General features: G+C 65.6%; 1 protein-coding gene across 3 annotated transcripts in view; it reads right to left on the reverse strand.

Annotated features, from left to right (window-relative positions):
* GSN (gelsolin) overlaps window positions 1–24,139 on the reverse strand; it is a 41,480-nt gene extending 17,341 nt beyond the window's left edge. Inside the window, exons 1-4 of one of the 3 annotated variants that reach the window (XM_055302260.1) lie at window positions 24,066–24,139; window positions 14,507–14,582; window positions 785–989; window positions 375–529 (exon numbers count right to left, since the gene is read on the reverse strand). In XM_055302260.1, coding sequence (XP_055158235.1) covers window positions 375–529; window positions 785–980 — 351 coding nt within the window. In that variant the 5' untranslated portion in view covers window positions 981–989; window positions 14,507–14,582; window positions 24,066–24,139. Of the gene's footprint in view, window positions 1–374; window positions 530–784; window positions 990–2,020; window positions 2,066–2,135; window positions 2,309–14,506; window positions 14,583–24,065 lie in introns of those variants that run through there. The other 2 variants (XM_055302258.1, XM_055302259.1) reach the window with 2 other exon arrangements.
* Between the last annotated feature and the right edge of the window lie 2,453 nt (window positions 24,140–26,592).

Raw genomic sequence — 26,592 nt, forward strand, 5'->3', positions numbered from 1 at the left:
GAGACTCTAACGACACGGTGAGGAATGTGGTCAAGGGTGCCCCTGCCCACACCGGCCCGGGGCCTTCCGTTGGCAGGGCCGTGGGAATGGGATGGGCCGGGCCTTGGGGAAGCCCGGGCTCAGTTTCCCCACCCCACCCCATCCCCCGCAGCCCACCCCTTGCTGCTGGGGTGAGGGAGACAATCCTGAGGCTGGACGCACTGTCTTCTCTCCATTTTGAGATAAGAAATCAGAAGCTCAGAGAGGGAGTGTGGTTTGCCCCAGGTCGCGCAGCGAGGAGGGTCCAGGATCCAAACCCAGGGCTGGGCCCCTCCAACGCCGAGCTGCGGCCCCGAGCGAGCCTGGTGCACCCGTGCCTGACGCTGGGGACCCACCTTGTACTTGAGGCCAGACTTGAAGTAGCCCAGGAAGGTGGCTGACTCGAAGCCCTGGACCTCACGGTGCTGCACGGCCCGGCCGTTCAGGTAGTCGTCCAGCTGCACCGTGAAGATGGCAGCGGCCCCGCTCTCGTCCTGGCTGCACTCCTTGCCTGCGGAGCGTCAGGGCAGGTGAGCGCGGCTCCCGGGGGGGGGGGGCGGCCCCCCGCGGACCAGGGCCCAGCCGGGGCTCCATGCAGATTGGGAGATGGAGACGCGGGGAGGGGGCGGGATGCGGGGTGACTGTGGATGAGGGGTCCCGGCTGAGCACCAGGCGACCTGCCTCACCCTAACACCCCAGGTGGCGCCAGCACACGTCCCCTGCAAGGGGCCTCGCCCGGGGGACCCCTACGCCGCAGGGGCCTCACCCAGCCAGTAGTGGAGGTCGTACTGCAGGTTCCCGTTCCTCAACTGCACCGTCTTCAGGATGACGTAGGCGTCGCCCGTGAAGAAGTCCCCATAGAGGTTGGGGGGCACGGGCACCAGGTCGAACTTCTCCACGCGCCACACCTGCAGGCCCGGCTCCTTCCCCGCCTTGAGGAACTCGGGGTGCTCCACCACCATGCTGCTGGGCTGCAAGAGACGGTGGGGCCTGAGGGCCGGAGCCCCGGAGCCGAGACCCCAGGGCACGAGGGAGGGCGGTTTCCAGCCCCAGGAGGGCTCACTTGAGCCCCTGACGCGACATCTCCGTGGGCGAGCGGGGCCGGCACGCAGGGCCGGGCGGGCGTAGGCCCCCAACCCTGCCCGTCAGCTCACAGGTGGTGGACGGACGAAGTCTCCACGTCACACCCCCCCAGTGCCAATCGGATGGGACAGCGGGGCGAGGGCACAGGAGGAACGGCCACGAGCTCCAGGAGCGGGAGCTCTGCAACCCCGGGGAGACCCCTCACATGGCGAAGGCAGCTCCGGGGTCCCCGGGGCTTCAGGGGTCCCTTCCGGCCTCCGCAGCAGCTCTCAGAACCAGAGGGGTCCTCGGAGAGCTCAGGACCCAACCGCCCTCTGCCGATGGGGACGCGGGGCCCACGCAGGAGGGACTGGCCCGAGGGCACTCAGCCCACTTGCTTTTGCTCTTTGGGAGGTTCCCCGCGTCCATCCACGTCCCCGTCACACTCCCAAGACGGGCGAGCGAGCTGACCGAGCCCAAGTGGCCTCCTGCGCTGTCGCCTCCTCCCCCTGCCCGCCCCCCACATCCCGCCCCGAATCTGTTTCTTGGAAAAGGTGGAGCGGCCGCAGGCAGGGTCTGCAGGAGCCTGTTGAGAGGAGGCAGGAGGCGGCAGGGGAGGGGGAGGCAGGCATGCGGCGAGGTGGGGCGGAGCGGACGGTTAGCCCCGGGGGCGGGGGGGCAGGCTGGGGCCACGGGGAGGGGAAGCAAGCAGAGGAGGAGAGCCGGCGGCCGGGCGCTCGGGGAGGGAGAGGAATGACCGTCAGGCCCACAAGCACCGCGGCGGGGCCGCGCCAGGGGCAGTCGACACGAGAGGGCGACAGCAGAGGGAGGGGGCAGCGGGCAGCGGGCAGCGACCCCGGGCGGCGGGGGCCGGGCAGGCGGGGCACCTGGGGGAGAGGCCAGGCCCCGAGGCCCCACGGCCGCAGCCCGAGATACTTACAAAGCAACAAAACAGTTTTTCCATCCTACACCTGATTTACTCCCCTTTCCTAGCGCTGTATCTGCAAGAACTTACAATAGAGAGTTACTCCGGGCGCCCCCCGGCCCGCACTCACCCGTGCCTCGGGCACCCGCCCCGGGGCCGCCCCCCGCGACGCGGTGGCCGCACGAACGGTGGGAACGGTGGGCGGCGGGGCGCACAGCGCCAGGAGCAGCGCGCACAGCAGCGGGGGCAGCGGGGGCGCCGGGCGGTGCGGGGCCATGGTTGCCGACTGGGGACGACGACACCCGCCGCGCCCTATAAAGCCCGGGCGCCGGGACCGCCCCTCCAGGAGGGGGGGAGGGGAGGGGACGGGCTGGGACGGGCTGGGGCGGGCTGGGGCGGACCTCCCGCGGCGCCCAGTGCCCACCGCTGCTGCCCTCAAGCCCTCTGGCCCCCGGAGCAGCCTACGGTATCCGCCCCCCTCAGCTGAGGCTTCGGGGCTCCCTTCTCGCCCCGAACACCAAGCTGGCCCCTGTAGTGGGCGCTGCTGGCTCTGGGTTTGCTTGTTTTTCGGGTTCCTTCGGGGCTGCGTGTCTTTTTCCAGCCCCAGGTCTCATCTATCGGCTCCCCAGGGGTACAGAAGGTCTCAGGTCTCTCCGCACCCCTGGGCCCCCTCCGACTCCGCCCGCCACTGCCATCGTGTTGGGACAAGTACACTCCGGCTCCCGGAGGCCTTTCCCTGTCCACCCCCGCCCTGCTCCACCCTCGCTGTCTCCCAGTTGTCTCCCCGGCCTGTCTCCCAACAGCCTAGTGCAACGACGGATGCACAGTGGGGAGCTGGGGACCTGGGGCCGCCCCCTTCTCCACTACGGGTGAAAGGCCTTTAGGCCTCAGCCTCCCCGGGCACCGTCTACCGCGTGGCAGTCACTGCCGAGGACTATATCAGCGTCGACGCAAAGGGCCTGGCCTGCAACCGGGCACATGGGCGCTCCTGCCCCCATTCCCCAAGCTGCGGCCGCCTGCCCGGCCTCTGCTGCCCACACTGCAGCTCGCCCCGCACCACCCACAACTTCCTGCCACCTACGGGGTCCGTGGGGTCAGATGAAGAGCAGAGGGGACGCACAGAGGAGGCGATGGGGACCGTAGGGATTATAAGGCCTCATGATTAAAAGGACTTGTGACCTGGGCCCCAAGGGACAAGGAGGAGAGCGACTGAGGGGGACGGCGCAGGCCAAACAACAGGAAGGAGGAGGGGCCCAGCCTGAAGCCTGGGAGAAGGGGTGAGCGGGTGGCAGGAGTCACAGGGGCCCGTGCGCCCCGCGAGGGCCTGAACTTTATCCCGGGGCCCGTGGGGCGTCCCGGGAGCCCATGGAGCCTGCACCCCGAGCCCTCCCTCTCCGGGGACTCGGAGGACCGAGAACCCTGCACCTCCCCAGGCTCTTGATGTAACATAAACCGGTTCCCCCTTGGAGAGCAGGGTAGCTCCCCGACTTTGAGGACGGTGCCACCCACGTCCCGCTCCCGTCGATATTCCTTGCAAAGACGCAGCCAAATGTAGGTGGAGGGTGGTCCCTGAAGCACAGGGAGGAGCGGCGAGGGCTCAGTGCAGGACGGGGACAGGGATGGGCAAGGGCGGACTGGGCCCAGCACCCGGTGGGTCCCCAGGAGGCACCCGGGCCTCTGAGCGCAGAAAGCAGATGGTCCCAGGACCCAGGACCCGGGACGGCTCCCACCCCACATGCATCCTTAGAAAGTCAGGAGGGAAGATGCCAGCCTGCGCCAGCAGTTTCCCCGAAAGGGACAACAGGGGAGTTTCGACGGCCTTGGCTGCCCGAGGCTGGAGCGGGCGCCCAGGGACGGTCACCGGGCGCGAGCTCCCCGCCCCCCGTGGGTGACCAGAACATTCTCAGAGCCCTGAACGCTTACAGGGGGAATCGTGCCGGCACGTGGCTCCCACCCTGACGTGCTCACCCCGAGGAGAAGACGAAACCACCCCGAGGGGCTCGGAACCGCCCGTGAACGCGTCCCCTGGCGCTGGTGTTGGCGTTTCTCTTTTTAAAAAGAAATAATTCCATTAAAAATAGACTTAAAGGGATAGCTGCTCATTAGACTGTTGGGAAAATACAAGCAAGTGGGACGAGGAAATGCCGTCGTCATCCCCGCCCCGGAGAGAACGCGCGGGGCCGCCCGCCTGGCCTGGTCCCCGGGGTCCCTGCCTCAGGGGATGGTCTAGCCTGAGAGCCCGCAGCCTGCACGGGGCAGCGACTGTCACCACAGGGAGGGGGCAGTGGGGCCTTGGCCGCTGCCTGCCTGGAAGAGGAGGCAGGCCCTCAAGGCAGCAGGGGGATTCGGGTGCTGAAGACCCGTAGGTAAGAAGGAGGAGGCCCCCGAGGGCTCGGCCCGCCGCCGGCACTGACTCCAGACACGTCCCCCACGTCCGTCGCCACAAGCCCGTGTGCCGGGCAGCGCAGGCTGTGCAGCCCCACCCAGAGCCCACAGGGCCCCCACCTGTAAACGGGGGGCCCTCGGATTCAGACGGTCCAGGCCCCAGCCTCCAGGGGAGACGGCCCCACCAGCGCAGCACGCTGCTCGGCCCTGGGTCCCGCGCTCCGGGGGAGGACGGGGCGGGCGTCCGAGGCCGAGTCTCCCCGCAGCCCCCGGGAAAAAGGCAGGAGGGTCCCCACAGCCTGGACGGGCGGCCGACCCAGGGACCCTCCATCGCCGGCTCGGGCTGCTCAGGGCCATTCAGCCGGAGGAGGCCTGGCTCAGGCTCCCATCCAAGGGGTCCCGCGGGGCCTCCGGCAGGGGCAGGGGCTGCAACGACGTTTCCAGACGGCGGGCTGATGCAGTCCCTAGACCGGGGACGCCCAGGCCAAGCCTGGCGGCCAGGAGCTCAGGAGAGCACATCGCCGCGAGTGCCCAGGACAAGGGCAGGTCCCCGGGAGCCCCAGGCCATGGGCACCGAGCAGGAGGCAGACCCAGGCGGCTGTTCCCGGGGCCTCCACGGGCACCCAGGGCCAGGCCCGGTCTCTAACGTGCGAGGCAGGCTGGCGACGTGCTGGGCGAGCCCATGTCCTAGTCCCCGTCCCGGGACTCAGACACCTGCCTGCACCCCAGCTCCCGCATACGTACCTGCCAGCGAGGGCCCTGCATACCCGCGCCCCTCAGCAGGGACCCCCGGCCCCCGCCCCGCGCCCTGGCTCTCCCAGGGCTGGTCCTCGGGTCTCCGGGGCTCCCCCCACCCTCCGCCCCCGGACACGGCGCGAGGCCTTGGCCACCGAGGCAACACCCCCTGTCCTCCCCTGTTGTCCTAGGTGCCGCGGGCAGCCGGCCACTCCCGGGAAGCCTCTCCACAGCTTGCTTGCTCCCTGGCTCGTCTGCACTCCAGGTCCCCCTGGGAGCACCCGCCCTCCAGACCTGGATTTTGCAAATTGGAACAATAGGCAGTAAACAGAGAAGCCGGTTATGAAACCCAGTGAAACCGGACAGGGCCCTGCCGCGGGTGGGGACGCTGCACCTGCCAAGAACACGTGCTTCAGAACCTGGGAACCCCGGCTCCTGTGATCAGGGCCTCAGTTTCCTCATCTATAAAGTGGGAGAGGGACAGTAGCTCACAGAGAAGCCAGGAGGCCCAGAGGCCCGACACACGGCGGGAGCCCCGCCAAGGTCCACGTGCGTCCCCGACCTGCCTGCATCTCCGCAGAGGCCTGGCTCGGCGCGTCCACACCCCACAGCAGCGCGGCCAAGCCGGAGGGCGGTTACAGACCTCCCTGAGACCCCTGGGCCGGGCCAGCCGTCTGCAACGGGGACAATGGGGCCCGGTTAACGGAGGGGGGGCCCCGGGGGGAGATGGCTGGCGAGGCCCACGCAGGGGAGGGCTGGCCAGCCGCGCTGTTCGCGTCCATCCTCTGCGGACGGCAGCCCAAGCCAGGACTGTCGTTTCTCAGTCACAGGTAACGGGTACCTGGCGGGCGCACCTGGAGCCGGGCCTCGGCTCCGATCAGAGCGGAGACAGCACAGGGCTCCCAGAAGAGCAGCTGGGCCTCCGCCTTGGCCACGTGCGCCCCGGGTGTGGACAGCTGCTGGGGACTAGGCCAGGAGGGCTGGGCGGACGCCGCGTCCAAGAGGCCAAGCATCCCAGGGGCTGAAGCCACTGGCCCTGTTCCTGCTTCCAGAGGTAGCCCCACCTAGAGCCAAGAGCCAGGCCCAGATGTTGAGGGCCCCCACCCCACCCCCGACCCCATGCCCCCGAAGCAGCCAGATTTCACCAGATTTGGCACCTTCCTGCCGGGTCTCTTCCTCGGGGGCGGGGAGCTGGCCCTCGGAGGCTTGGCAGGCCCGCGGCTGGGGCTGGGCTGTAAACGGCGGCGAGAGCTGAATCCCAGCCCCTGCGGCCCCCCAGGCCTCTGCAGTCCCCCCAGCCCCCTGCAGCACCCCCAGCACCCCTGCAGTCCCCCCAGCACTCCTGCAGCACCCCTAGCACTCCTGCAGTCCCCCCAGCACCCCTGCAGCACTCCCAGCACCCTGCAGCACCCCCAGCCCCCCACAGTCCCCACAGCCCCTCCAGCCCCCCCCACAACCCCCCCAGCACCCTGCAGGATCCCCAGCACCCTGCAACCCCTGCAGCCCCCCAAGCACCTCACAATCCCCACAGCCTCTCCAGCCCCCTGCAGCCCCAACCCCCCAGCCCTCTGCAGCACCCTGCAGTACCCCCAGTTCCAACACCCCCAGCCCTCCAGCCCCCCACAGGCCCCCCCGTAGCACCCCCAGCCCCCCGCAGCTCCCCCGGCCCCCCCACAGTCCCCACAGCACCTCCAGCCCCCCTCAGGCCCCCTGCAGCCCCCTGCAGTCCCCCACAGCACCGCCAGCCCCCGCAGCCCCCCAGCCCCCCCACAGTCCCCACAGCACCTCCAGCCCCCCTCAGGCCCCCTGCAGTCCCCCACAGCACCGCCAGCCCCCCGCAGCACCCCCAGAACCCCTGCAGCACCCCCAGCACCCCCCGCAGCACCCAGCACCCCCAGCACCCCCGCAGCACCCTCCAGCCCCCCCCCAAGACACAGGCTCAAACACAGATCAGCAGCAGGACAGAGGCCCAACTGGGCACCATCACCGTGGGACCAACAGACGCCTGGACCCAGTCCCCACCTTCAAGCACCTGTGGAGGCAGGACCCACGATGCCTGAGCCAGAGCCACAGGAGCAGGAGCCGCAGGGGGCAGCTCTCCCGGCTGCAGGGGAAAGGCTTTCCAAGAAGAGGAAAAGCACTGGGCATGGCTGTGGCCACGCTCCTGCCGACCCGGCTTCACACCCCGGACCTAGCACTTCCTGGTCGGCACCTTGGAGCCTTGCTTCAGTCATAGTTGCTGGGGGTTGGTTAAGTATCTGAGACTGAAGCTCCTTGCGGATGAAACTGGGGTAAGAATACCTTCCCGAAGGCTGGTGGGGGGACTGAAGGAGACCATAAATGCGGAGGGTCCCAGGACCACGCCTGGCATAAAATAAACGTCCAAAAATGCCACTTTCCTTGCCTGCGTCTGGAGAGGTAATGAGCTGCCCAGTGGGGAGCCAGACGGGACTCAGGGGACGAGTGAGCCACCCCAGCTCACTGGGGCGCTCGGATCCTGAGACAAACAGCAAAGGCGAATAACATGTGCATTTGCATTGTGCATTTGGCCAAGGCCCCTCCTGCCTGCCTGGGGGTCGAGTTCAACCTCCACCAGGACCCACCAGCCCTCACCAGAGTTAGTCGCTCTGCAGACCAGCAGTCGTCGTGCTGGGAACGAGGACGACAGGACCCCAGGGGTAGTGACAGGTCCCCCCTGCTGCGGTGAGGCCCTTCTCTGTGCCTGAGGCTCGCACGGCCCAGTACGGCCAGGACCCCTGAGCTGGGCTCCGGCAGGAAGCACGAGCCCGTCCACCTGGGTGCCGGTCTGCATCCTGCAGCCAGAACCCTCCAGAAACACGGGGGCAGGTGTGGGGCAGAGCAGGGACGGCAGGGCCCAGGAGCAGGGCCAAGCCCCACGATTCAGGATACCAAGGATGACAACTGGGTGAAGGACGCACGACCGTCCCTCACGGGGAACACGAGGCAACGTCCAGGGTGAGTGTGAGCAGAGCCCAAACCCCTCCTGCAAGGGGACGTGGGCAAGCGGCCCTTCTGCAATGCTTCCGTTTCCTCCTCTACGAGGCGGGGCGATGACGGCCACCCGGCCGGGCGTCTGGGGGGCATGCACCAGGAGGCACGCAGCAGGCACTCGATACCCACCGCAACCAAACACAGACTCCCAGCGTGTATCCCAGCTCTGTACACACAGCTCACGGCGCCCGTATCTCCCCTCGACCTCGACCTCGACGCCCCTGCATGCAGAGCAGAGGGGGCTGGGGGCTCCAGCCAAGGCCCAGAGACCCAGGATGGTTGCTGGTGCCAGGGATGGGGAGGGGTCTCAGGAGGGGGCCTCCCGCCAGCACCCAAACAGCCTGCTTGGCCTGCAGCCCGTCTGCGAGTCTCCCGACACCCTGCCCGCCTCTGCTCTGCTCCCACTCGGGGTCTCCATCCGGTCACTTAGCACCTGGAGACCTGGGGAAGGCGACCCGTCCTCTCTGAGTCCGTGTCCTGGGGCAGAGAGGGGCCAGGGAATCTCACAGGCTTGGCCAAACCTGGGATCAGTAGGGACGCCCAGGGGCTCAGCAGTTGGCGCCTGCCTTGGGCTCAGGGCATGACCCCGCAGTCCCGGGATCGAGTCCTGCATCGGGCTCCTGCAAGGAGGCTGCTTCTCCTTCCTCCTGTGTCTCTGCCTCTGTCTCTGTGTCGCTCATGAATAAGTAAACAACATCTTTTAAAAACAAAATCAAACATTGAATAATATTTGTTATTGTTACTAATCCTTTCAATTTTAATAGTTTATTTTTTCTTAAGTCCCGTCCCCTCTTAAACATAAGCAGAGGTATAACAGTGGAATGTTTTTGTTCCTTTCCCGGCTCAGAAAATAATCACAACCAGCTGGAAGAATGAACCAAGATCCCGGACACAAGCTCCAGTGCCTGGCCCACGGCTGGACCCCGGGCCATCTGCCTTCTCCGCCCCCGCGCGCTCCCCACGGCCCTGCCCAGCACCCCCCCCCCACCCAGTGGCTGGCGTCCTCCTGCAGGGCCCGGGCCTCTAGGGGCTTCGGAGCGGCCCCCCGCGCTCAGGACAGCTTACGGAGGCCAGGCCCAGGTGCTCAGCCCGCTCACCCCTGCTCCACTCACTCCCCCCGCAGCCCATCCTCCCCTGCAGGCCTGCCCCTCCGGCTGCCCACCCTGCGCAGTCGAGTTCCCCACAGACGGTGCATCATCACTCACCCCAGACCCTCCCACAACCCCAGTGCAGGCTAAGCCCAGCCTGCAGGGCCCCCCACGTTCTTTCAGCTCGGCCCGGGCCGCCCCAACAAGCCCGTGCAACGCCCCTGGACCACCCGGCCTCGCCTCTGCGCCTCAGTTTCCCCCCTCCAGATGAGTGGGCTCCAGCCTCAGCTCTGCCTCTGCATCTGCGAGACCCCGGCCGCACCTTCCCCAGCCTCAGTCTCCCCGGCAGGCTGTTGGGACTTGCGTGCAGACCAGGGGGGAGCAGGCAGGGAGCCCCAGGAGCCCCAGGGCTCAGGACATGCTGGCCCCGAGCCGCCGCAGCTGGCGTCTCTCTGCTTCTGGGCCCCGCGCAGTGGCCATGCCAGCTCCGTCCCCCAGCCCGGAATGCAGATCAGATGTGCTGGCAGCAGGAGCGGGGTGGGGGGTGTGTGTAGAGGGCCGGGGGGAGGAGCGCGCGGGAGGGGGTCCGGGAGCAGGACGGAGGGCGGCTCAGACGAGAATCATCCGGCTCTGGCCCAGCCCAGGCGGGTTGGCCCCTGGGGCCTGGCGGGCGCCCCAGCCCAGGCCCTGACCCCCGCCCCCCGTCCCCCCCCTCCCCGGGGCCCCCTCGGCCGGGACACGCCCACTCGCTGGCTGCAGATGGGCCTTCGTGAGCAGGGCTGCGCTGAAGCCCTAGGCACCAGGCACCAACACAGAAGCGGTCTCTCGTGCTCAGGGGCCTGTCCCGCTGCTGGGTCTCCAGCCCTATAACCTGGAGCCACGTCCCAGCATCATGTACACCCTGCTGTCTGCGCCCCACATGGGGCCCGGGCTCCCCATACCCTGCCCTGCATGTGGCCTGCGTCCTGGGGCTCCCGGCCTGGGGCTCAAGTCCTGGGGCTCACGTCCTGGGGCCTGCATCCTGGGGCTCACGTCCTGGGGCTTGCATCCTGGGGCTCACATCCTGGGGCTTGCATCTTGGGGTTCCTGTCCCCTGGGGTTCACGTCCTAGAGCTCATGTCCTGGGGCTCACATCCTGGGGCTTGCAGGGACTCTGGTTCTGGGGACTGCATCCTGGGGCTCCCAATCTGGAGTTCCCATCCTGGGGCTCGTGTCCTGGGGCTCACATCCTGAGGCTCACGTCCTGGGGCTTGCATCCTGGGGCTCCTGTCCCCTGGGGTACATGTCCTGGGGCTCCCATCCTGGGACTCTGGTTCTGGGGCCTGCATCCTGGGGCTCCCAATCTGGAGTTCCTGACCTGGGGCTCCCGTCCTGGGGCTCCCGTCCTGGGGCTTGTGTCCTGGAGCTCCCGTCCTGGAGTTCCCGACCTGGGGCTCCTGACCTGGGGCTCCCGTCCTGGGGCCCACGTCCCAAGACCCTTACATCATGTTCCACGTACACGTCACATCTGCGGTTAGATACCTTCTGTCGCACTTGCCATCTTTTGAGATACCAAGTCCCGTCCCCTCAAAGTGTGGGCCCCAAACTTCGTGCTATGAGGTCCGGGACCAGGGCCCCTCCCTCCGTGACGTGTTCCGATCTGTGATTAATGCAGGTTACCAGCTGTTCCCCACGCAGCCCGAGAGGAGTCACCTGCGTTCTGGACACCTCGGGAGCTTTGGCCCCGGACAGCAGTGCCGTGGCCGCTCAGCTAAGGGGGGCTGCGTGGCCTCAGAGCGGATGAGGGGTTCAACGCTTTGCCCGGTGCAGGCAGAGTTACCACGACGTGTGTGGACTGCGCTCGTGCCAGGCGCCCCCGTCTGTCCCTCGTCTTGCGCAGCACGGCCGGGCTCCCCAGGCCTGCTCACGGTGGGCACCACGCGGTGGGAAGCAGGAAGCTGCCAGGACGCGCTCTCCCCTGGCCCGTGGAGGGGAAACCCCGGGCTCGGGGGGGGGGGGGGTGATGACCTGCGCGAGGCCTCCCCCCCTCGGGAGGGGACAGCAGGCAGGTGGGGGCCGGAGGCGCGGGGCCCCCGGCAGGCCTAGCCGTCAAGCAGCAGGACAAGCCAGGCCCAGGCGGGCCCCCTCCCGTCCGCTCCCCCACCACCCGCCTCCTCCTGGGCCTCGCTGCCCATGACTCAGGCTGAGTCATCCTGTGACACCACAGAGGAAACTTCTTAGGAAAAACAACCGCAAACAAAGCTTCCCCTGATATGGGGAACAGGATAGGCCCAGGAGGTAAGACAGGGAGGGGACAGGAGCGGGCTGCAGGTGGAGGCCGCTGGCTGGGGTGGGGCCCTGGGGAGGGCACGTGGCTGCTCTGCGCCTCAGTTTCCCCCAGAGGACGCCCCCCAGGCCACAGAGAGGCTGAGGACGGGCCACGGCGAGCGGTGGGGGTCTCCAGGCCTCGTCCCGTCGGCAGCGCTGCCCCAAGTGTGGAGGCCAGCGTGTGCCCATTCCACGGGCGGGGCCGCCGAGGCCGGAGCAGCCACGGGGGGAAGGGGGGGATGCCTGAGCAGAGCCGGGAGAGAAGAGCAAGGCCCAGGCTCCAAGCCATGACTCGCATGTGGAGGGGCCAGGAGTCCCCGTCCCCGACCCTGACCCGCAGGGGCAACAGGATGGGCCAGCGGCTGCCCTGGAGCCCATCTCCCAGAGACCCTTGCCAGGCACCCCGGGTCAGGCGCCCGCGGGCAGGGCAGCCGTTGCACGGGCACTCGCACCCCCGACGCAGCACCGTGAGGCCCCAAACTCCCTCAGGAGACTGTGGCTCCTGCACTGACCCATGGGGCGCTGCATGGGAGGGGGCCCTGGCCCGCGGCCCCTGCCGGGCGCCGTCTGTCCCCTCCCTGCCGCCTGCCCTCTGGGACCAGCGGCTGCCTAGGCCTGGGCCCACCCCCTTCAATGTCCTGGGCCTTCCGGCCAGATCCTCCAGGAGCGTGTGGGGAGCCCCTCTCCCCAGGACGCCCTTCCCTGTTACCTACCCGCTCAACCTGAAGCTTTTAATTCTCAGGATTACAAAGCAGAAGTGCAAGAGGGGCCCTGAACAGGTCCAGTCCTGCCGCCGACGGGCTGGGCGGCCTGAGGCAGCCGCTGTCTCTCTCTGGGCCCCGGAGTCCTCGCCATGGGGCTGATGGGAGGATTACACATGTGCGGCCGCAGAGGACCCCCCACGGGAGGTCACGGCACGGACAGGCCGCTGCCCACCAATGGGAATAAGCACAGCAGAGCCGTCAGCCCACGCCAGCACTGGCTCAGACCGCTCCCTCCCCACGGTTAACCCTCCACAACCCTTCTTCGCCCCCATTTTCACAGATGGGTAAACTGAGGCTGAGGCGTTTAGGGGCGTGAGCAGCAAGGCAGGGCCAGAGGGACGCTTCGGGCTCAGACCCTGTGGCCCCCGGAGCCCAGCAGGCCCCCACACGTGCTGCTGCAGGGAAGCGGTGCTCACAGCTCAGGGGGGCCGCCCAGGGGGACACCACCCAGCAGGGACACCCTCTTGGCTCCTGGGCCTCGGCCACGTCCCGCCTGGAGCCTCAAGGACTCCACACTGTGGCAGAGCCGGGATCACAGCCTCGGGACCTGGAGACAGGACAGGCTCCTCCCAGGGGCTCCCCTGCTCCAGGGCTCGGGCTCCGGGACCTTCCCCATCTGCAGCCTCATCCACACTGCTCCCTCCGCCCCGGGGGCGTCCTCCCCAGCTTGGCAGGTCCCGGCTTTCCCAGGGAGGCCCGAGGCCTGCGTCTGGACGAGGTGCCACCAGGAGCCCCGTGTGCTCCCCTAACCCTGGCCCCGGGGTCTCAGCTGGGGAAGGCGGGTTCTGGCTTCTGGAGACCCAGCACGAGGGGCGGGGAGTCCTGCACTCGGCCCACTGCGGCACCAGCCTCCCCACGCGGCCTCGACTCACCAAATGAGCAAAGGAACAAACGCAGCTACCTGTGGGGCTCAAGGCCGGACGGTGTCGAGAACCCTGTGAACCGGGCCCTGCGATCAGAGGAGGGGGCGACGCACGGAGCGGCCGGCCCCCCAGGGGCCACAGGGACAGAGGCCTCGGGAAGGAGAGGACGCCGCTGCTCCGGGGGGTGGGGGCGGGCAGGGGGGCCTGGCGGAAGCCGAGCCCAGCAGGGGTGGGCACGAGGCGGGCACCCTGCAGGGGCACGGGGGGGGGGGCGCAGAGCTGAACCAACGGCCCTGCGGGGTCTGCGGAGGCGGGGAAGGCAGGGCCCGGTCGCTGCTGTGAACACGGTCTTTGGTGACAGGTCGCTTTGAGGCAAGTCAGCTCTGGGGGCCGTCGGGGCTCAGACCCGAGAGCAGGAGCATCAGAGCCGAGCATCCCCGGGCCCCTGCTCGGCCCTTTGGCAAGCGGCCCACGCCCACCTGCACCTGGCCAGCCTGCTAGGGGTCCCGGGGTTCGCACATGGGGCGTCAGAAGGGCCTGCAGCTAAGCCCCGGGGAGGAGCCCTGAGGAGGAGAGCCACCCTGAAAGCCGGCTGGGCTGCGGCCCGCGAGGCCACCCCGCAGTCCCCGGCCCCTTCCCCTGTCGGCCCCTCCAGGGTGAGGTCACCAGCTGCGGGGGGGTGGTCCCCAGCCACGCACATTTGCCATTAGACATGCACCTGGCCCCGGCCCGGGACGCTGGGTCTCCCCCTGGAAGAGGCCCCTCCCGCTTTGCCGCTCCACGCTCCTGAGCATCTACAGGCTCATCCAGTCCTCACGATGACCCCATTATAGAAAGGGGGGGAGACCCTGACGCCCACGGCATAGGCACCCCTGACACCCACCCTGGGCCATGAAGCGGGTCTCGCACTTCCAGCCCGGACGGCAGCACCCGCGCCCAGCACCCCTGCACGGAGCCCCCACGCGGGTCGCCCGTGACTGATCGTCAGGCGAGCGTGACTCAATCCGGCTGTCCCATGACTCTCAGGCTCGCAGGGCGGGGACTCCTCCCCTGGTCAACAAGCCCGGAGACGTCCTTGCACCTCCGGGATCCACCTCTCACGGAAGAGCCAACAGAGGCATCGAGAGGGAAAGAGGTTCAGCAGCCACAGCAGGCGGGCGGGGGGGGGCACCCAGGATCCCCTGCCCGGCCCCCTGGCCAGGGAGGGCGCCGAGCAAAGAGGCCACAGGCAGGGACACGGAGCTTCGCGGGGGGAAACCGCGGGGACTCCCTCCGAATCCACCTCCCCGTGCCCGGCGACTCCGGGCGCCCGGACTGGTTCAGGACTGGGGCGTCCGCTGCACCTACCTGCAGGGCTGCGGGGGGCAGGGCTGCTCGGAGAGGCGCTGGGACAGGCGGGCTCGCGCTGGGTCAGCAGCACCACCTGTAACAACGGCCAAGAATCTCAGGGTCAGGCGCTCAAGGTCATCCGCCCCAATCCCCAGGTGGGGCGTCGGGCTCAAGGTCCCGGGTCCTGGGGTCCCAGTGGGCTGTCTGCTGCCCCCGCCCCCTCTGCCCCTGCTCGCTCTCGATCTCTCTCGCTGTCAAATAAATAAATAAATAAATATATCCTTAAAAATCCCCCTTGGTGCTTGCACTCGCACCTGCACCCCCACCACGGTCCCAGGGCCTCAACTTGCCGCCTCGGGCAACAGGCGCCCGCTCCCTGCCAGCGGGCTAGGCTCGCCCCTCGGGTCACGCCTCCACCCGCGCACGTCCCCCAGCACGGGCCTGTCGCCCTGCTTGCCTGCAGCTCCTTAGGCAGGAAGACGGTGCCTTGGGCCCCCCAGGTCTTCCACAAGCCGTATCCCCGCTGTCCTCCAGCCCAGACCGGGCGTCAGCTCCCCCCTCACCCCCTCAGATGAACCCTCCCCTACAGATGGCACCGGACCCGACGTCCGGCACTGAGGCGAGCTCCGTCCCGGGCAGGGCAAGCAGAGCTCTCACCTCCATCATTCCAGACCTCATGCCTCTACTCATCCCGCCCAGAATCCCACCGCGTGTAAGGCAACCGCAGCGCGAGTCTGAGTCCAGCTCATGGTCAACTTCGGAGCTGCGGTCAGGATTCCGGGATGGGACCAAAAGACCCCGTCGCTTAACCACCTGCAGAAGGTGGTCGGGTCGCTCCCCCCGTCTCGGGTGCGTCCTCTGAGAGCTGGATGCGGGGCATGGAGAGGGTGACACGAGCCACGCCCAGGGCGCCAGCCAGGGCGCACGTTCACTCTGGTTATGAACTGGGTCCCGAGCCTTTTCCCAGAAAGCACGCTCTTCTCACGCTGTGCTTGGGCAGCCCGAGGACGCGGGCTGGTGGCGTGCGGCGTCCCCACTCGTGCCCCAGCCGAGCCCCCCTCTCCACGGGCAGTGAGCTCCCCCGCCTCCAGGGACAGCTGGCCCGGCCGCCCGCCCAGGGCCCTGTCACCCACCCCGGGGGCTCCCGCCCCAAGCAGCTTCTCCCAGCCCCGGAGGGTCCAGCAGCCCGCGCGGCCCCAGCGGCCCGGTCCCCCCGGTCCCCTCAGTTCCCCCGGTCCACACACAGATGGCCCCACCCCGCAGACGGCCAGCAGCCCCACATTGCCACTGCGAGTCGGGGAGCGGCCTGGGGCAGAGCAGGGGCCCCGGGGGACATGCAGCTTGCCGGCACTGCTGTCCGCGCCACCTGGGCCTTCCCCACAGACGCCCGCCTGGCACGTCCCGCTCCCCGGGACAGCAGCGCAGAACTGGGCTGGTCGTGACCCTCCACTGCTCACTGCGCAGGGACAGGCCAGCCTCCTCTTCCTCGCTGCCTCTCCCGGGCGCAGTGTGCTCCTTCCCCAGTGCTCGCCATCCCAGCACCAGCTCCCTGCTCGGCCCCTGCCCGCCCTCGCTCAGCCCCCAACCCCCCCCCCCCCCCGCCCTGTCCCGCCCTCACGGTCCTGCTCAGACGCACCCTCTGGAGCCCACATCCGGGTCCAGGTACCGCAGTCTGCCACGTGGGTGGCCCCAGAGCCCCCAGCTGCTAAGCAGTCCCGTCCGCCCTTCCCCGTCCGCCCCTTCCCCGGTGCAAGCCCAGACACTTCCCTCCCCTGCTCATGCTCCACCACGTTCTCGGAGAGCCCCGTGGTTAAGGTCCAAGACCCTCAGCGGACTTCTCCGTGTCCTCCGTGGTCTTGGGTGCGGGTCCCTGGCGCTTCAGCCCCCCCAGGTCCTGTCGCCCACCCACACACCTCCAAGCTCCAGCCCCCGGAGCTGCCCCCTCAGCCTGCAGGGAATCTTCGCCCAGTCCCCTCTGTTCTAGAACTCTCTCCCATCCCCAGTCTTCATTTCTCCTCCTCATGACCAAGCCCCGTTTCCTCCAGGAAGTTTGCTTCAAGCTCCCCTCCCGTGAGGGTGAGCTCCTCAGGGCTCCCAAGGGCCTTCCCCGTCACCCTGCATTGCGTCGGCCTCCCGGTGAGCCTCCCCCATTGGACTAACATCTGCTCCCACGGATCCCGGCGCCTCGCCAGGGCTGGGACCCCACCGCTCAAGAGTCATCGAAGGGAGAAGCCAGGGAGTCACACGCGTGCACAGGTGCACGTACACCTGCGTGCACAGGTGTGCACACAGACTCGCCCCACAGGCTCCCAGGGACGCCTGCGGGCGCAGCTGCTGCCGCCCACGGGCAAAGAACAGCATTACAGGCTTCCAGGCTGCGCACCAGGAGCCCCAGCTGCAAACTGGGCTGGGTTTAGAATTAACTGCCCCCGATTCCAAGCTGCTGTGTCCTCCATCCTGGGCCTTCAGGCTGCAGCTACTTAAAAACAGAGTCCGCAGACCACTGACCCCGGCCCACGGCCCGCATGCTCCGGAGGGAGCCCCGAAGACGGGGTTCCTTCCCGCACTCACCAGCCGGGGCTGGGCCGCTGGTGCCTGTGGACCGAATTACATCCTCTTAGAGCCGCCCTCCCGCGGTCGGGCTGGCCTCTGTGCAGAGAGCTCGCTGCTGCTGACCTTGCGCAAGTCCCCAGGAACCCCTGTGTAGGTGCCCGGGGCGGGGCTGAAGCCACAGGCGCTTTCCTCCAGGAAGACTGTTGCCAGCACGTTGGGAGGACTTTCCGATTGGGGCGGGGGGGGGGGGGGACATGAAACCTGTCCAGCGATCCCGGGAGGGCTCACATGGCCGCCCCAGCGGCAGTGGTGGCTTCCTGGGCACCCACCGGCAGTAAACTCCTCATGCCTCCTCCTCATGGCACTGCCGGGCAGACACCACTGTTCCCACTCTGTGAAGCAAGGACCAAGCGCAGAGGGGAGAAGCAATGTGCTCAGCAGCACACAACCGAGGTGTCGGCACGGTTCCCCCGGTTCCCCCGAGTCAGGCTGCCTCCCCCCATCCTGGCCCCGCTGGGCCTCACACAGCGAGCCTAGGTCTCTTGCAAAGAGAAAAACTCAAAGCTGCGGTTCCTCTGGATCAGGGGTCTGCAGAATTTTACTGTAAAGGGTGAGCTAGTAAATACGTCAGGCTTTGCAGGCCCCGTACCTCGTCTCGTGCATATTCCTCCTTCTTTGCTTTTAGATTTGGGTTTTTGCTTGGTTGGTGTTGGGTTTTTTTGTTTTGTTTTGTTTTTTCGGCCTTTTAACAATGTAAAGACCATTCTTGGCTCAGAGGCATAAAAAATCGGCTGAGGCCTCCTGAGGTCTCCTACGGAGAGGAGAGAAGAATGTCCACAATCTTAAGTATAAAAACTTGTGGTGGGAACGTTTGAGGTGAATGCGAGGTCCTTTAGCTGCTTCTCGGCTTCAGATGCCTTCCTGCTGAGTCGCTCTCTAAAGAAGGGCCCGACCTCGCTCTGCAATTAGGCAGCAAAATATTTCAAGGGCTGTTCAGATTCTAGAAACTCGCAGCTGTGGACTAAACAGTCTGACTCTGCGTAGGAAACAGGGGGAGAAAAAAAAAAAAGGAAACAGGGGGAGGCAAATACGACGGGTGGAGAGAGCCTCTAGGGTAAGACCTTAAGACAGGAGGCCCCAGTCTGGACCCTTCTCAAGGGACTTAGAATCGTGCTCTGCAGAGTGTGGTCCCCGGGCCGGCAACTTCTGCGTCACCTGGGACTCTCACTGGAAATGCAGAGCCTCAGGCCCCACCCCAGACCTACTGACCCCAGAATCTGCATTTTCACAAAATCCCCAGGTGATTCATATTCATGAGAAGTTTGAGATCTGCTGGAACATCGCTCCTGTCCAGCCGCGGTATCGCTGAGCAGCGAGAGGGTTTAAAGACATCCTTCTTGACGTCGCAGAATTACGGGGCCTCAAAAAGCACCCCGTTTGACCAAGACCCGCCACTGGACCCTGAAATCCAACCTTCAACTGGTGGAAAAGTAGAAGCAGGGGAACCAGGGAAGGTGCCGTTTCCCATTTCATAGTTGGGGGAAACCAGTCAGAGAGGGAAACGGCTTTCCCGAGACAACGCTGCCAAGGAAAGCTGGAGTCTGACCCTGGCGAGTTGCTTCATCTTCCCAGGCCTTGGTTTTACTAACTGCACTCGCTTTGGGTTTAAATGAGAACTTCTGACATCCCCCAAGAGCTGGAGTAGCAACCAGAGGACTCGCCTGTGCTTGCAGACACGCGCTGTCTCCGGGCCTGCATATCCCAGGTCGTGAAGTGAGGGGTGGGGCTGGTGGGGCCCAGCGATTCCAGGGTCTGGGTGTAAAAGCTGGAATCTGGAAAAAGGCCGGCGGGAGAGGAGCCCTCGGGGGATGGTCACGGCCACGCACGTAGGCGGAGCAGTGCCCTGGCTTAAGCTCAAGGTCTTGTGGCAAGTCCTGAGCAGGGACCGGACATGACAACAGGCTTCCCCCGGCTTCTTCGGCGGGGACCACAGACGTTACCCCTCCTGATGCCCAACTCCGCACTTGTATTTGCTGAACAAATGAAGTACGAGGTCCCGGGAGACGGTCCCTGAGCCTCCCAATGAGGCGGCGAGAACTTTGACAACCAGCTCCCTCCGTTCCACCCGCAAGGCTGCAAGGGCCTTCGGGGCGGCAAGCTGGCAAAGTGCAGCCAGAGCCGTGAGAGCCAGTAACTCCATTTCTTCGGCCCTCTCTTAGGAAATAACAAGAGAAGCCTAATTTATGCACCAGGCTGTTCATTGCAGGATGTTTATACGCAGCCTCAACGCCTAATGAGGGAGGAGTGGTGAACCGAGGCCTATCCCCACTTGGCTACGACAGAGGGATGGGAAAGCAGGTTGGCATATAGCGTGTTCATAAAAATAAAAAAAAAAGACTTGTTTTTTACAAATAAAATGCATTATTTCATTTCTTTAATTCCCCAGACTACTGAAATACAAGATTTTAAAGATTTTTTTTAATTTTTTATTTATTATTTATGACAGTCAGAGAGAGAGAGAGGCAGAGACACAGGCAGAGGGAGAAGCAGGCTCCATGCACCGGGAGCCCGACGTGGGATTCGATCCCGGGTCTCCAGGATCGCGCCCTGGGCCAAAGGCAGGCACCAAACCGCTGCACCACCCAGGGATCCCGAAATGCAAGATTTTAAATAGAAATAGATATTATCTACTTAGAGACTCCTCAAAGTCTTCTAAAAATTAAATTTACAGTCTTTAATAACATGAGAAAATATTTATGTCATAACATCAAAAAAAGGGCAGCCCCAGTGGCTCAGTGGTTTAGCGCTGCCTTCAGCCCAGGGCGTGATCCTGGAGTCCCGCGTCGGGCTCCCTGCATGGAGCCTGCTTCTCCCTCTGCCTGTGTCTCTGCCTCTCTGTCTCTCTGTGCGTGTCTCTCATGAATAAATAAATAAAATCTTAAAAAAAATAATGTCAAAAAAAGTCAGAATAGAAAAATTATAAATGTGGTATGACCACAATTACATAGGGGTAAAAAAAAAAATGTGCTGGAAATATCAGGAAGGAAATGCCCCCAAATGTTAGCAGCGATTATCTCACACTGGCATAATTATGGACAGCTTTTATTTTTTTTTATTTTCTAGACGCCCTTTATCATAAGGATTCGTTATAATTAGAAAAGGAAGGAGGAAAAAAAAAAAAAAACCCTGGGAGGAAGGGGAGAAGCAGCTTCCCAGGGGCGTGCCACCCGTACCACTTCGCCACTCCCCAAAAGTCAACCCGGTAGTTCCCGAGGCCCCTGAGGGCCCGGCCTCCGCCTCAGAAAGGAGAAGGCGGCCCGGCCCCACCCTGCAGGCCCACAGACACCATCCGCTTTTGCTTGACAAATGAGCCAGACCCAGGTGAGATCCTTGTGGATGCAGGAGGTAACCACGCTATTGTTCAATCAGTTTTGCATAAGTGACGTCACTGCCACCTCCACTGGTGTGACCCCTTCATCCGGGTTCCCTGGGACACTAGGGCTGGCCCCTGTTCCAGAGCCCCCGGGAGAGCGGGTTTCAGGGATGCTTTGAGCCCGCAGCCTGAGCACTGAGCACAGGGGCGCAGGGAGTGCAATAGGCAGGCCGGGCCGCAGGGGGCCTAGGAAGGTACAGAAGCCTCACTCGGGCCCTGGGAGCTCTCGGCTCCAGGCGTCACCTGCCTCATCCACAAAGTGGGGCCCCTCAGGACACCCTTGGGCCTCTTGTGAGGCTCCAAAAAGGCAAACGAACCCATCTGTCTAGGCCGAGCCTCCGTTCCCATCGGTATATGGAGCCCACAGCTCCTGCGTGGCACAGCCGTGGGCCGGGGAGCGCTCGGGCAGGCATGCTCCCTGCCGTGATTCTCGCTGCTTCTAGAACACGGAAGAAGGCACATCAAGGAGCCGAAGGCCCCGGCTTCCTCTGCAGCAGGGGGCAAACAATTCGGGCCGCAGAGAGCCGAGCGGGCGCAGCGGCTGCTGCCGTGCAGGTCACCTATAAGGACGGCCGTGGGCTCAGCCTGAGGTCACGCCGTGTCCGGGTGCCCAGCCCTCAGGCTCCAAGGCCAGCGGAGCCGGAAAGCCCAGCGCTCCTGCCCAGGCCTCTAGTGCACGGTGTCGCCGCGGCCCAGAGCAGGACGCCCGCGTCACCCAGTACCGTGTCTGTGGCCAAACCGAGCCCAAAGCCTTGCCCACCACGCCCACTGCTCCTCAAACTGCTGCAGTGGCCGCGGGGCAGGGCAGGGGCAGGGAGGGCAGGAGTGGGGGAGGCCCCGGTTGGGGTGGGACCCAGGCCTGCGTCCCTAAGCGCCCGTCCCTAAGCACACAAACCACATCAGGCTGAAATAGGACATACGCCCACTCAGCCAAAAGGGAGGGCCTAGCCAGGCTCTCCCCCTGTTCTCCCCTCCCCCGGTGGTGGGGACAGAGGCCCTGGCTGGGACCCCACGTCACTGAGCGACCCAGCGCAGGGCATCCAGTGCCCCTGTGGCCCCGATCCCCTGGAGCAGGGAAGTCGGGGCTCGCAGGAGGCCTCCCGCTGCAGGGCCGGTGCCCCCCACACAGAACACACGGAAAACCCACAGTTGTGGGGCATCAGGGCCTCAGGGGCCTGCGGGGCCCGTGCCATCTCCTGGCTGTCCCCTTGCCAGCAGAAGCCACCCGTGGTTCAGACTCCGGTGCCTGGATCCGGTCCGTGGAGGGGAAGGGGGGCGCCTACCTCGGCGACATGGCGAGGAGTCAAGGGGACGTCAGTGTGCCCCGGTTGTATGTGTGCTAAAGGGTGGCTTTGGGAATTATGGTCCTGGCAACAGCAGCACCTGGTTTACGGACAGGAACCGGAGGCCCCGAGCCCAGACTTGCCGAAGCCACTCAGCAGAGCTAAGGCTGAGCCCGCACCCGGCGGACCCAGAGGCCGTGGTAAGACTGTAGCTGCTTGAAAGGCCAGAGATCGTGGGCTCAGCAAGGGAGGGCAGACCACGCGGAGGTCACCTCAGTGATCCACCCCCACCAGTGTGCAGCCTGACGGGGGCTTGAACTCACAACCTGAGGCCTCACAAGGCCTGTGCTGAGACCAACACCCCGGTGCTCACCGGCCGAGCCCCCAGGCACCCCTGCCTGGCAGCTGGTTGGGAAGGATGCACACCCCACAGCAGGGCAAGGGCCTCAGGCCTGGGGTGTCGGAGCAGCACCCAGCATCCGCTCCGACTGCTAATGTGCTCCCTCCGGGGAAAGGGGAGGGCCTGCAGCCTTGGGCTTCATGTTACACCCTTCTCCACGTCTGAAGTCTCGAACATTTTTTTTTTCCACTTTAAAAATAACAAGAAATAAAAAAAGCCAACACCGCAAACCTCAGAGGCACTCAGCAGCCTTACCCAGTTGCTACGGGCCTGTGTTCTGCTTTTAGAAGTTTATAGCAAGTTCTAGGCCTCCGGGTGCTTCCAGAATCTGCAACTTGGATCCCTCCTGGGGGTGCTGCTCTGCCTTGGGCCTGCACTGTGGCTTGGACCAGCACCCTCCTGAGAGGCCCCTGCCTCTGTCTGCCCTTCAAATGCATCCCCTGAATGCATCCCCTCCCTCAGCCACCAGACTCCTGAGTCTTTATCATTGTTCTCAAAACCTTCCTCAGCTCCTCACTGCCTTCAGGATAAAGTCCAAACCCCTAGTTTACGATCTTCATTTACAGTTTCAACTCCCACAACTGCACCCATTGCTGCTCCAGCCACGGACTGCTCAAGAAACCCCAGTACCTTTGCACAAACTGTCCCTGTGTCTCAGAATGTGTTTTCCTCTGGCTGCTTTAGCTCCTGGGAACCTTTCGCTCATTTCTGAGGCCCCGGGTGGCCCAGACAGATTCACTGACCCCTTTACAGGGTGAAATTACTCTCACAGTTGAACGATTATGTCAGTCATTATGGATGGGAAGTATCTTGAGGACCGGACCGGGTTTTGTCCTCCTCAGGGCTTTTGGGCCCTCACTGGGCAAGGCACAGAACACAGGCCCAGGGAAGTGTTGAACTGAATGGAGGAGAGGGAGGGAAGGAAATACCTTGTGAGGCAAACCCTACAGCACCCCTGGCTCCCCTCCCCTCCCCTCCCCTCCCCTCCCCTCCCCTCCCCTCCCGCCCCGGGAGCTGCCCGCTTTCCTAGGTGCTTTCCTAGGTTCCTGCTAGTCCATAATAAAAAAAAGACTATGGAAAATTCTGGAGTAAAGTTTCCTTCCCTGATTCACACACAAACTTTCTTTGCTGCTGTGTAGCTCCCCCCCCACCCCCCTGCCAACCCAAGCTCCGGGCTGTTTACAGTTTCCCCGGCACATTTATAATAGAAGGTCCCAGAAAGGAAGGGGGTTGGGGGGCTGGGTGCCGACCCCATCCCACCCCTCGGCGGCTCCAAGCCCGCTCCCCCCAACGCCCCCAGGAAGCACCACCCCGCACCCCAAGTGTGTGGGGGCGAAGGGGAGCGGATGCGAGAAAGAGGGAGAAGCCCCGCGGGTGGGGGCTCGGGGCCGCGCTGCCCAGGACGGGCCTGACCCCGGGCTCCTGGGGGGGGAGGGGGGTGCTTAGGGCCGCGGCCGCCCTGGCAGGGGGGAAGGGGCTGCGCCTGGGCAGGTGCGGACGAGCCCCCCCCCCGCGCGCCCAGAGGCCCGGGGGACCCTGCTCGGTGCTCGGTGCTCGGTGCTGGGGGGGGGCGGGGGGCCGGGGGGGGGGGCCGGGGTCACGGCCACGCGCTCGGGGGCCTCAGGGAGAGCCGGGAGGGGGGAGGGGGGAGGGGGGAGGGGGGGGGGGCGGGGGCGGGGGGGCAGGGGTCGGCGGGTCCGGTCCGAGCGTCGCGCGTGGGGCCGGGTCGGGGCGGCCGGGGACCCCGCTCCCTCGCTCCCTCCCTCCCTCGCTCCCTCCCTCCCTCCGCGGCGGGGCCAGCGCCAGCTCCGGAGCCCGCACCCGGGGCGCCCCCGCCCGCCCCCGCCCCCGCCGACCCCGCGGCCCCGGAGCCCCCGCACGTCCGCGGCCGCCCCGCCCCTCCCCTACCTGCGGCCGGCGCTGGCGACGGGGCTGTGGGGTCGGGCGGCGCGGACGGTTCCGGGCGGGCGGGGGCTCCCGGGGGCGGGGCGGGGCGGGGAGGGGAGGGGAGGGGAGGGCGGGGAACGGGGAGGAGGGCGGGGCGGGGAAGGGGGGAGGAGGGCGGGGCGGGGCGGGGAAGGGGGGAGGAGGGCGGGGCGGGGCGGGGAAGGGGGGAGGAGGGCGGGGCGGGACGGGGAAGGGGGGAGGAGGGCGGGGCGGGGAACGGGGAGGAGGGCGGGGCGGGGAAGGGGGGAGGAGGGCGGGGCGGGAGGGGAGGGGAGGGCGGGGGCGCCGGGACCCGCGAGCGCGGGGAGGGGGGGGGGAGGCGGGGCCCAGCCCAGGGAGCCCAGGAGGGAGCCCGCGGAAGGGGGGCGCGCGAGCCGCGAGACCCCCTGGACGGGGGGAGGGAGACCGTGTCCCGCCCGGTTAGAGGCAGATCCCGAGATGCCAGGCGCACCCCTGTCCTGTCCTTCACACGGGACCTGGAGGAAAAGGAAGCGCCGAGGTCCCGGAGCCCCGGACCAGCAGCCGCAGCTCGGGGGTCGCCGATGCCTGGGCCCCGGGAGGCTCCGCACCCGCAGGCGCTGTGGACTCTCCGCCCACGGAGCTGTCACCGGCGAGACGCGGCATTACCTTAGGTGATGGAGAAAATCCGCCTTGTCAGAATGGACGAGCTCACGGTCGCTCTTAAACGAAGGGTGTTTTCTTCATCTCAGCAGTATCGCGGGTGCGTCTGAGAAACAGCCCGAGCGAGCAATGGCACCAATGGCACCGGGAGGGACAGCGGCCCAGCAGCCTGGCCTCCTGCAGTCGCGGGGACTCACCCAGCAGGCCATGGACCAGATCACTCCAGCCTGGACCACATCACTCTTGCCCAAACCAGATCACTCCCACCTGGACCACATCACTCTTGCCCAAACCAGATCACTCCCACCTGGACCAGATCACTCCCACCTGGACCAGATCACTCTTGCCCAAACCAGATCACTCCCACCTGGACCAGATCACTCCCACCTGGACCAGATCACTCTTGCCCAAACCAGATCACTCCCACCTGGACCAGATCACTCTTGCCCAAACCAGATCACTCCCACCTGGACCAGATCACTCTTGCCCAAACCAGATCACTCCCACCTGGACCAGATCACTCTTGCGCAAACCAGATCACTCCCACCTGGACCGGATCACTCCCACCTGGACCAGATCACTCCCACCTGGCTGCAGAGCTCCCGGGAATCTCCCCTCACTAGGATGCACCAGGTCAGATCACCAGTTCTGGGGACCAGAGTGACCAACCAAGAACACATACTCACTTCCTGGGGTTTGTCCCAAAGAGCAGCAGCCCTGGAGCCACAGCACCTGGGAGACCCCAGCTCCCTCCTCCCCCGCCCCCCTCACCCCTTCTGTGTCTCTAGTAGTTACAGTCATGCTGTGACCTGCGCTTCCTATGTGCAACGGCCACCTGTCCTCACCTGGCCACCCACGTGCCCCTGGGTGGGTATTACCAGGGACAGTTCTCAGGCGACGAGGCTCGCATGGAAAGGGTTCGCACTACTCCCACATTCAAACGAGTAGCAACATTTGCACCCGAGCCCTCCGCCTCTCGGCTTTGCCCAGTGCCCCATGTCACCCACTGGCCCCTTTCCTGGCATGGGAAACTCGCCTCAGCTGCCCTCGCCCTAGGGAGGGAAGCAGGGCACCCACCCAGAGAGACACTCCCGCCCTCCACCTGCATGCTCTGCTTTCTTCCCCAGACGCTGCTGTGGCCCCCGTGGGACGGGTGGGGAGAAAGCAGACACACACTATTCACTGCTCAGCTCTGAGCTCTTTGATTATAAAACCAGGCGCCCACGTGTCCCGGACCTGCCCAGCACGTCATTTTCAATGCCAGCAGCTTCTCGAATCTGGCAGAGAGGGGGGAACCTCTGAATCTGCGTCTCCGTGGAACTGGAGGATACCGGACTGAGGTGGAGGAGGTGTTAGAGGGCATCTGGCCCAAGCCCTCGCTGTAGACCTGGGGAGACTGAGGCCAGCAGAGCACAGCTTCACGCACAGAGCCCTGTGCCGGCCCCACTTGGTACTGGAGAAGCACGTGCGCGTGGGCTGCCACCAGAAATGAGGGAAAATGATGAGGATGACGTGACGACGACCATAAGCAGGTACTTGTACTGGAGGGCCAGGCAACTTCTAGTGCTCCGCACTGCGACTCCACAGCTGGCCAGGATAGATCTTGGCCTGGCCGGCTAGTCAGGGAGGGCCCAGGTGGCCTCTCATGGGTGCTAACAAGTCCCCTGTGCCTTGGTGTCTTATTCTCATTTTTCCAGACTCCTGTTTGTACCCCCCTCCCCGCTGGCTCTGGGCATCCGTAAGGCCTTTCTGCTCTGGATCCTCACCTTCAGAGTGGATGTCCTCTGTCCTGGAGCACATGGATCCCCTCTCAAGGAAGGACTTTGATGGATCCTTTTGCCAGAAGACCACCTCCCCACCATCTCCC

The sequence above is a fragment of the Nyctereutes procyonoides genome, unplaced genomic scaffold (assembly GCF_905146905.1).
Source record: "Nyctereutes procyonoides isolate TBG_1078 unplaced genomic scaffold, NYPRO_anot_genome, whole genome shotgun sequence".
In the NCBI taxonomy this organism is placed as follows: domain Eukaryota; kingdom Metazoa; phylum Chordata; class Mammalia; order Carnivora; family Canidae; genus Nyctereutes; species Nyctereutes procyonoides.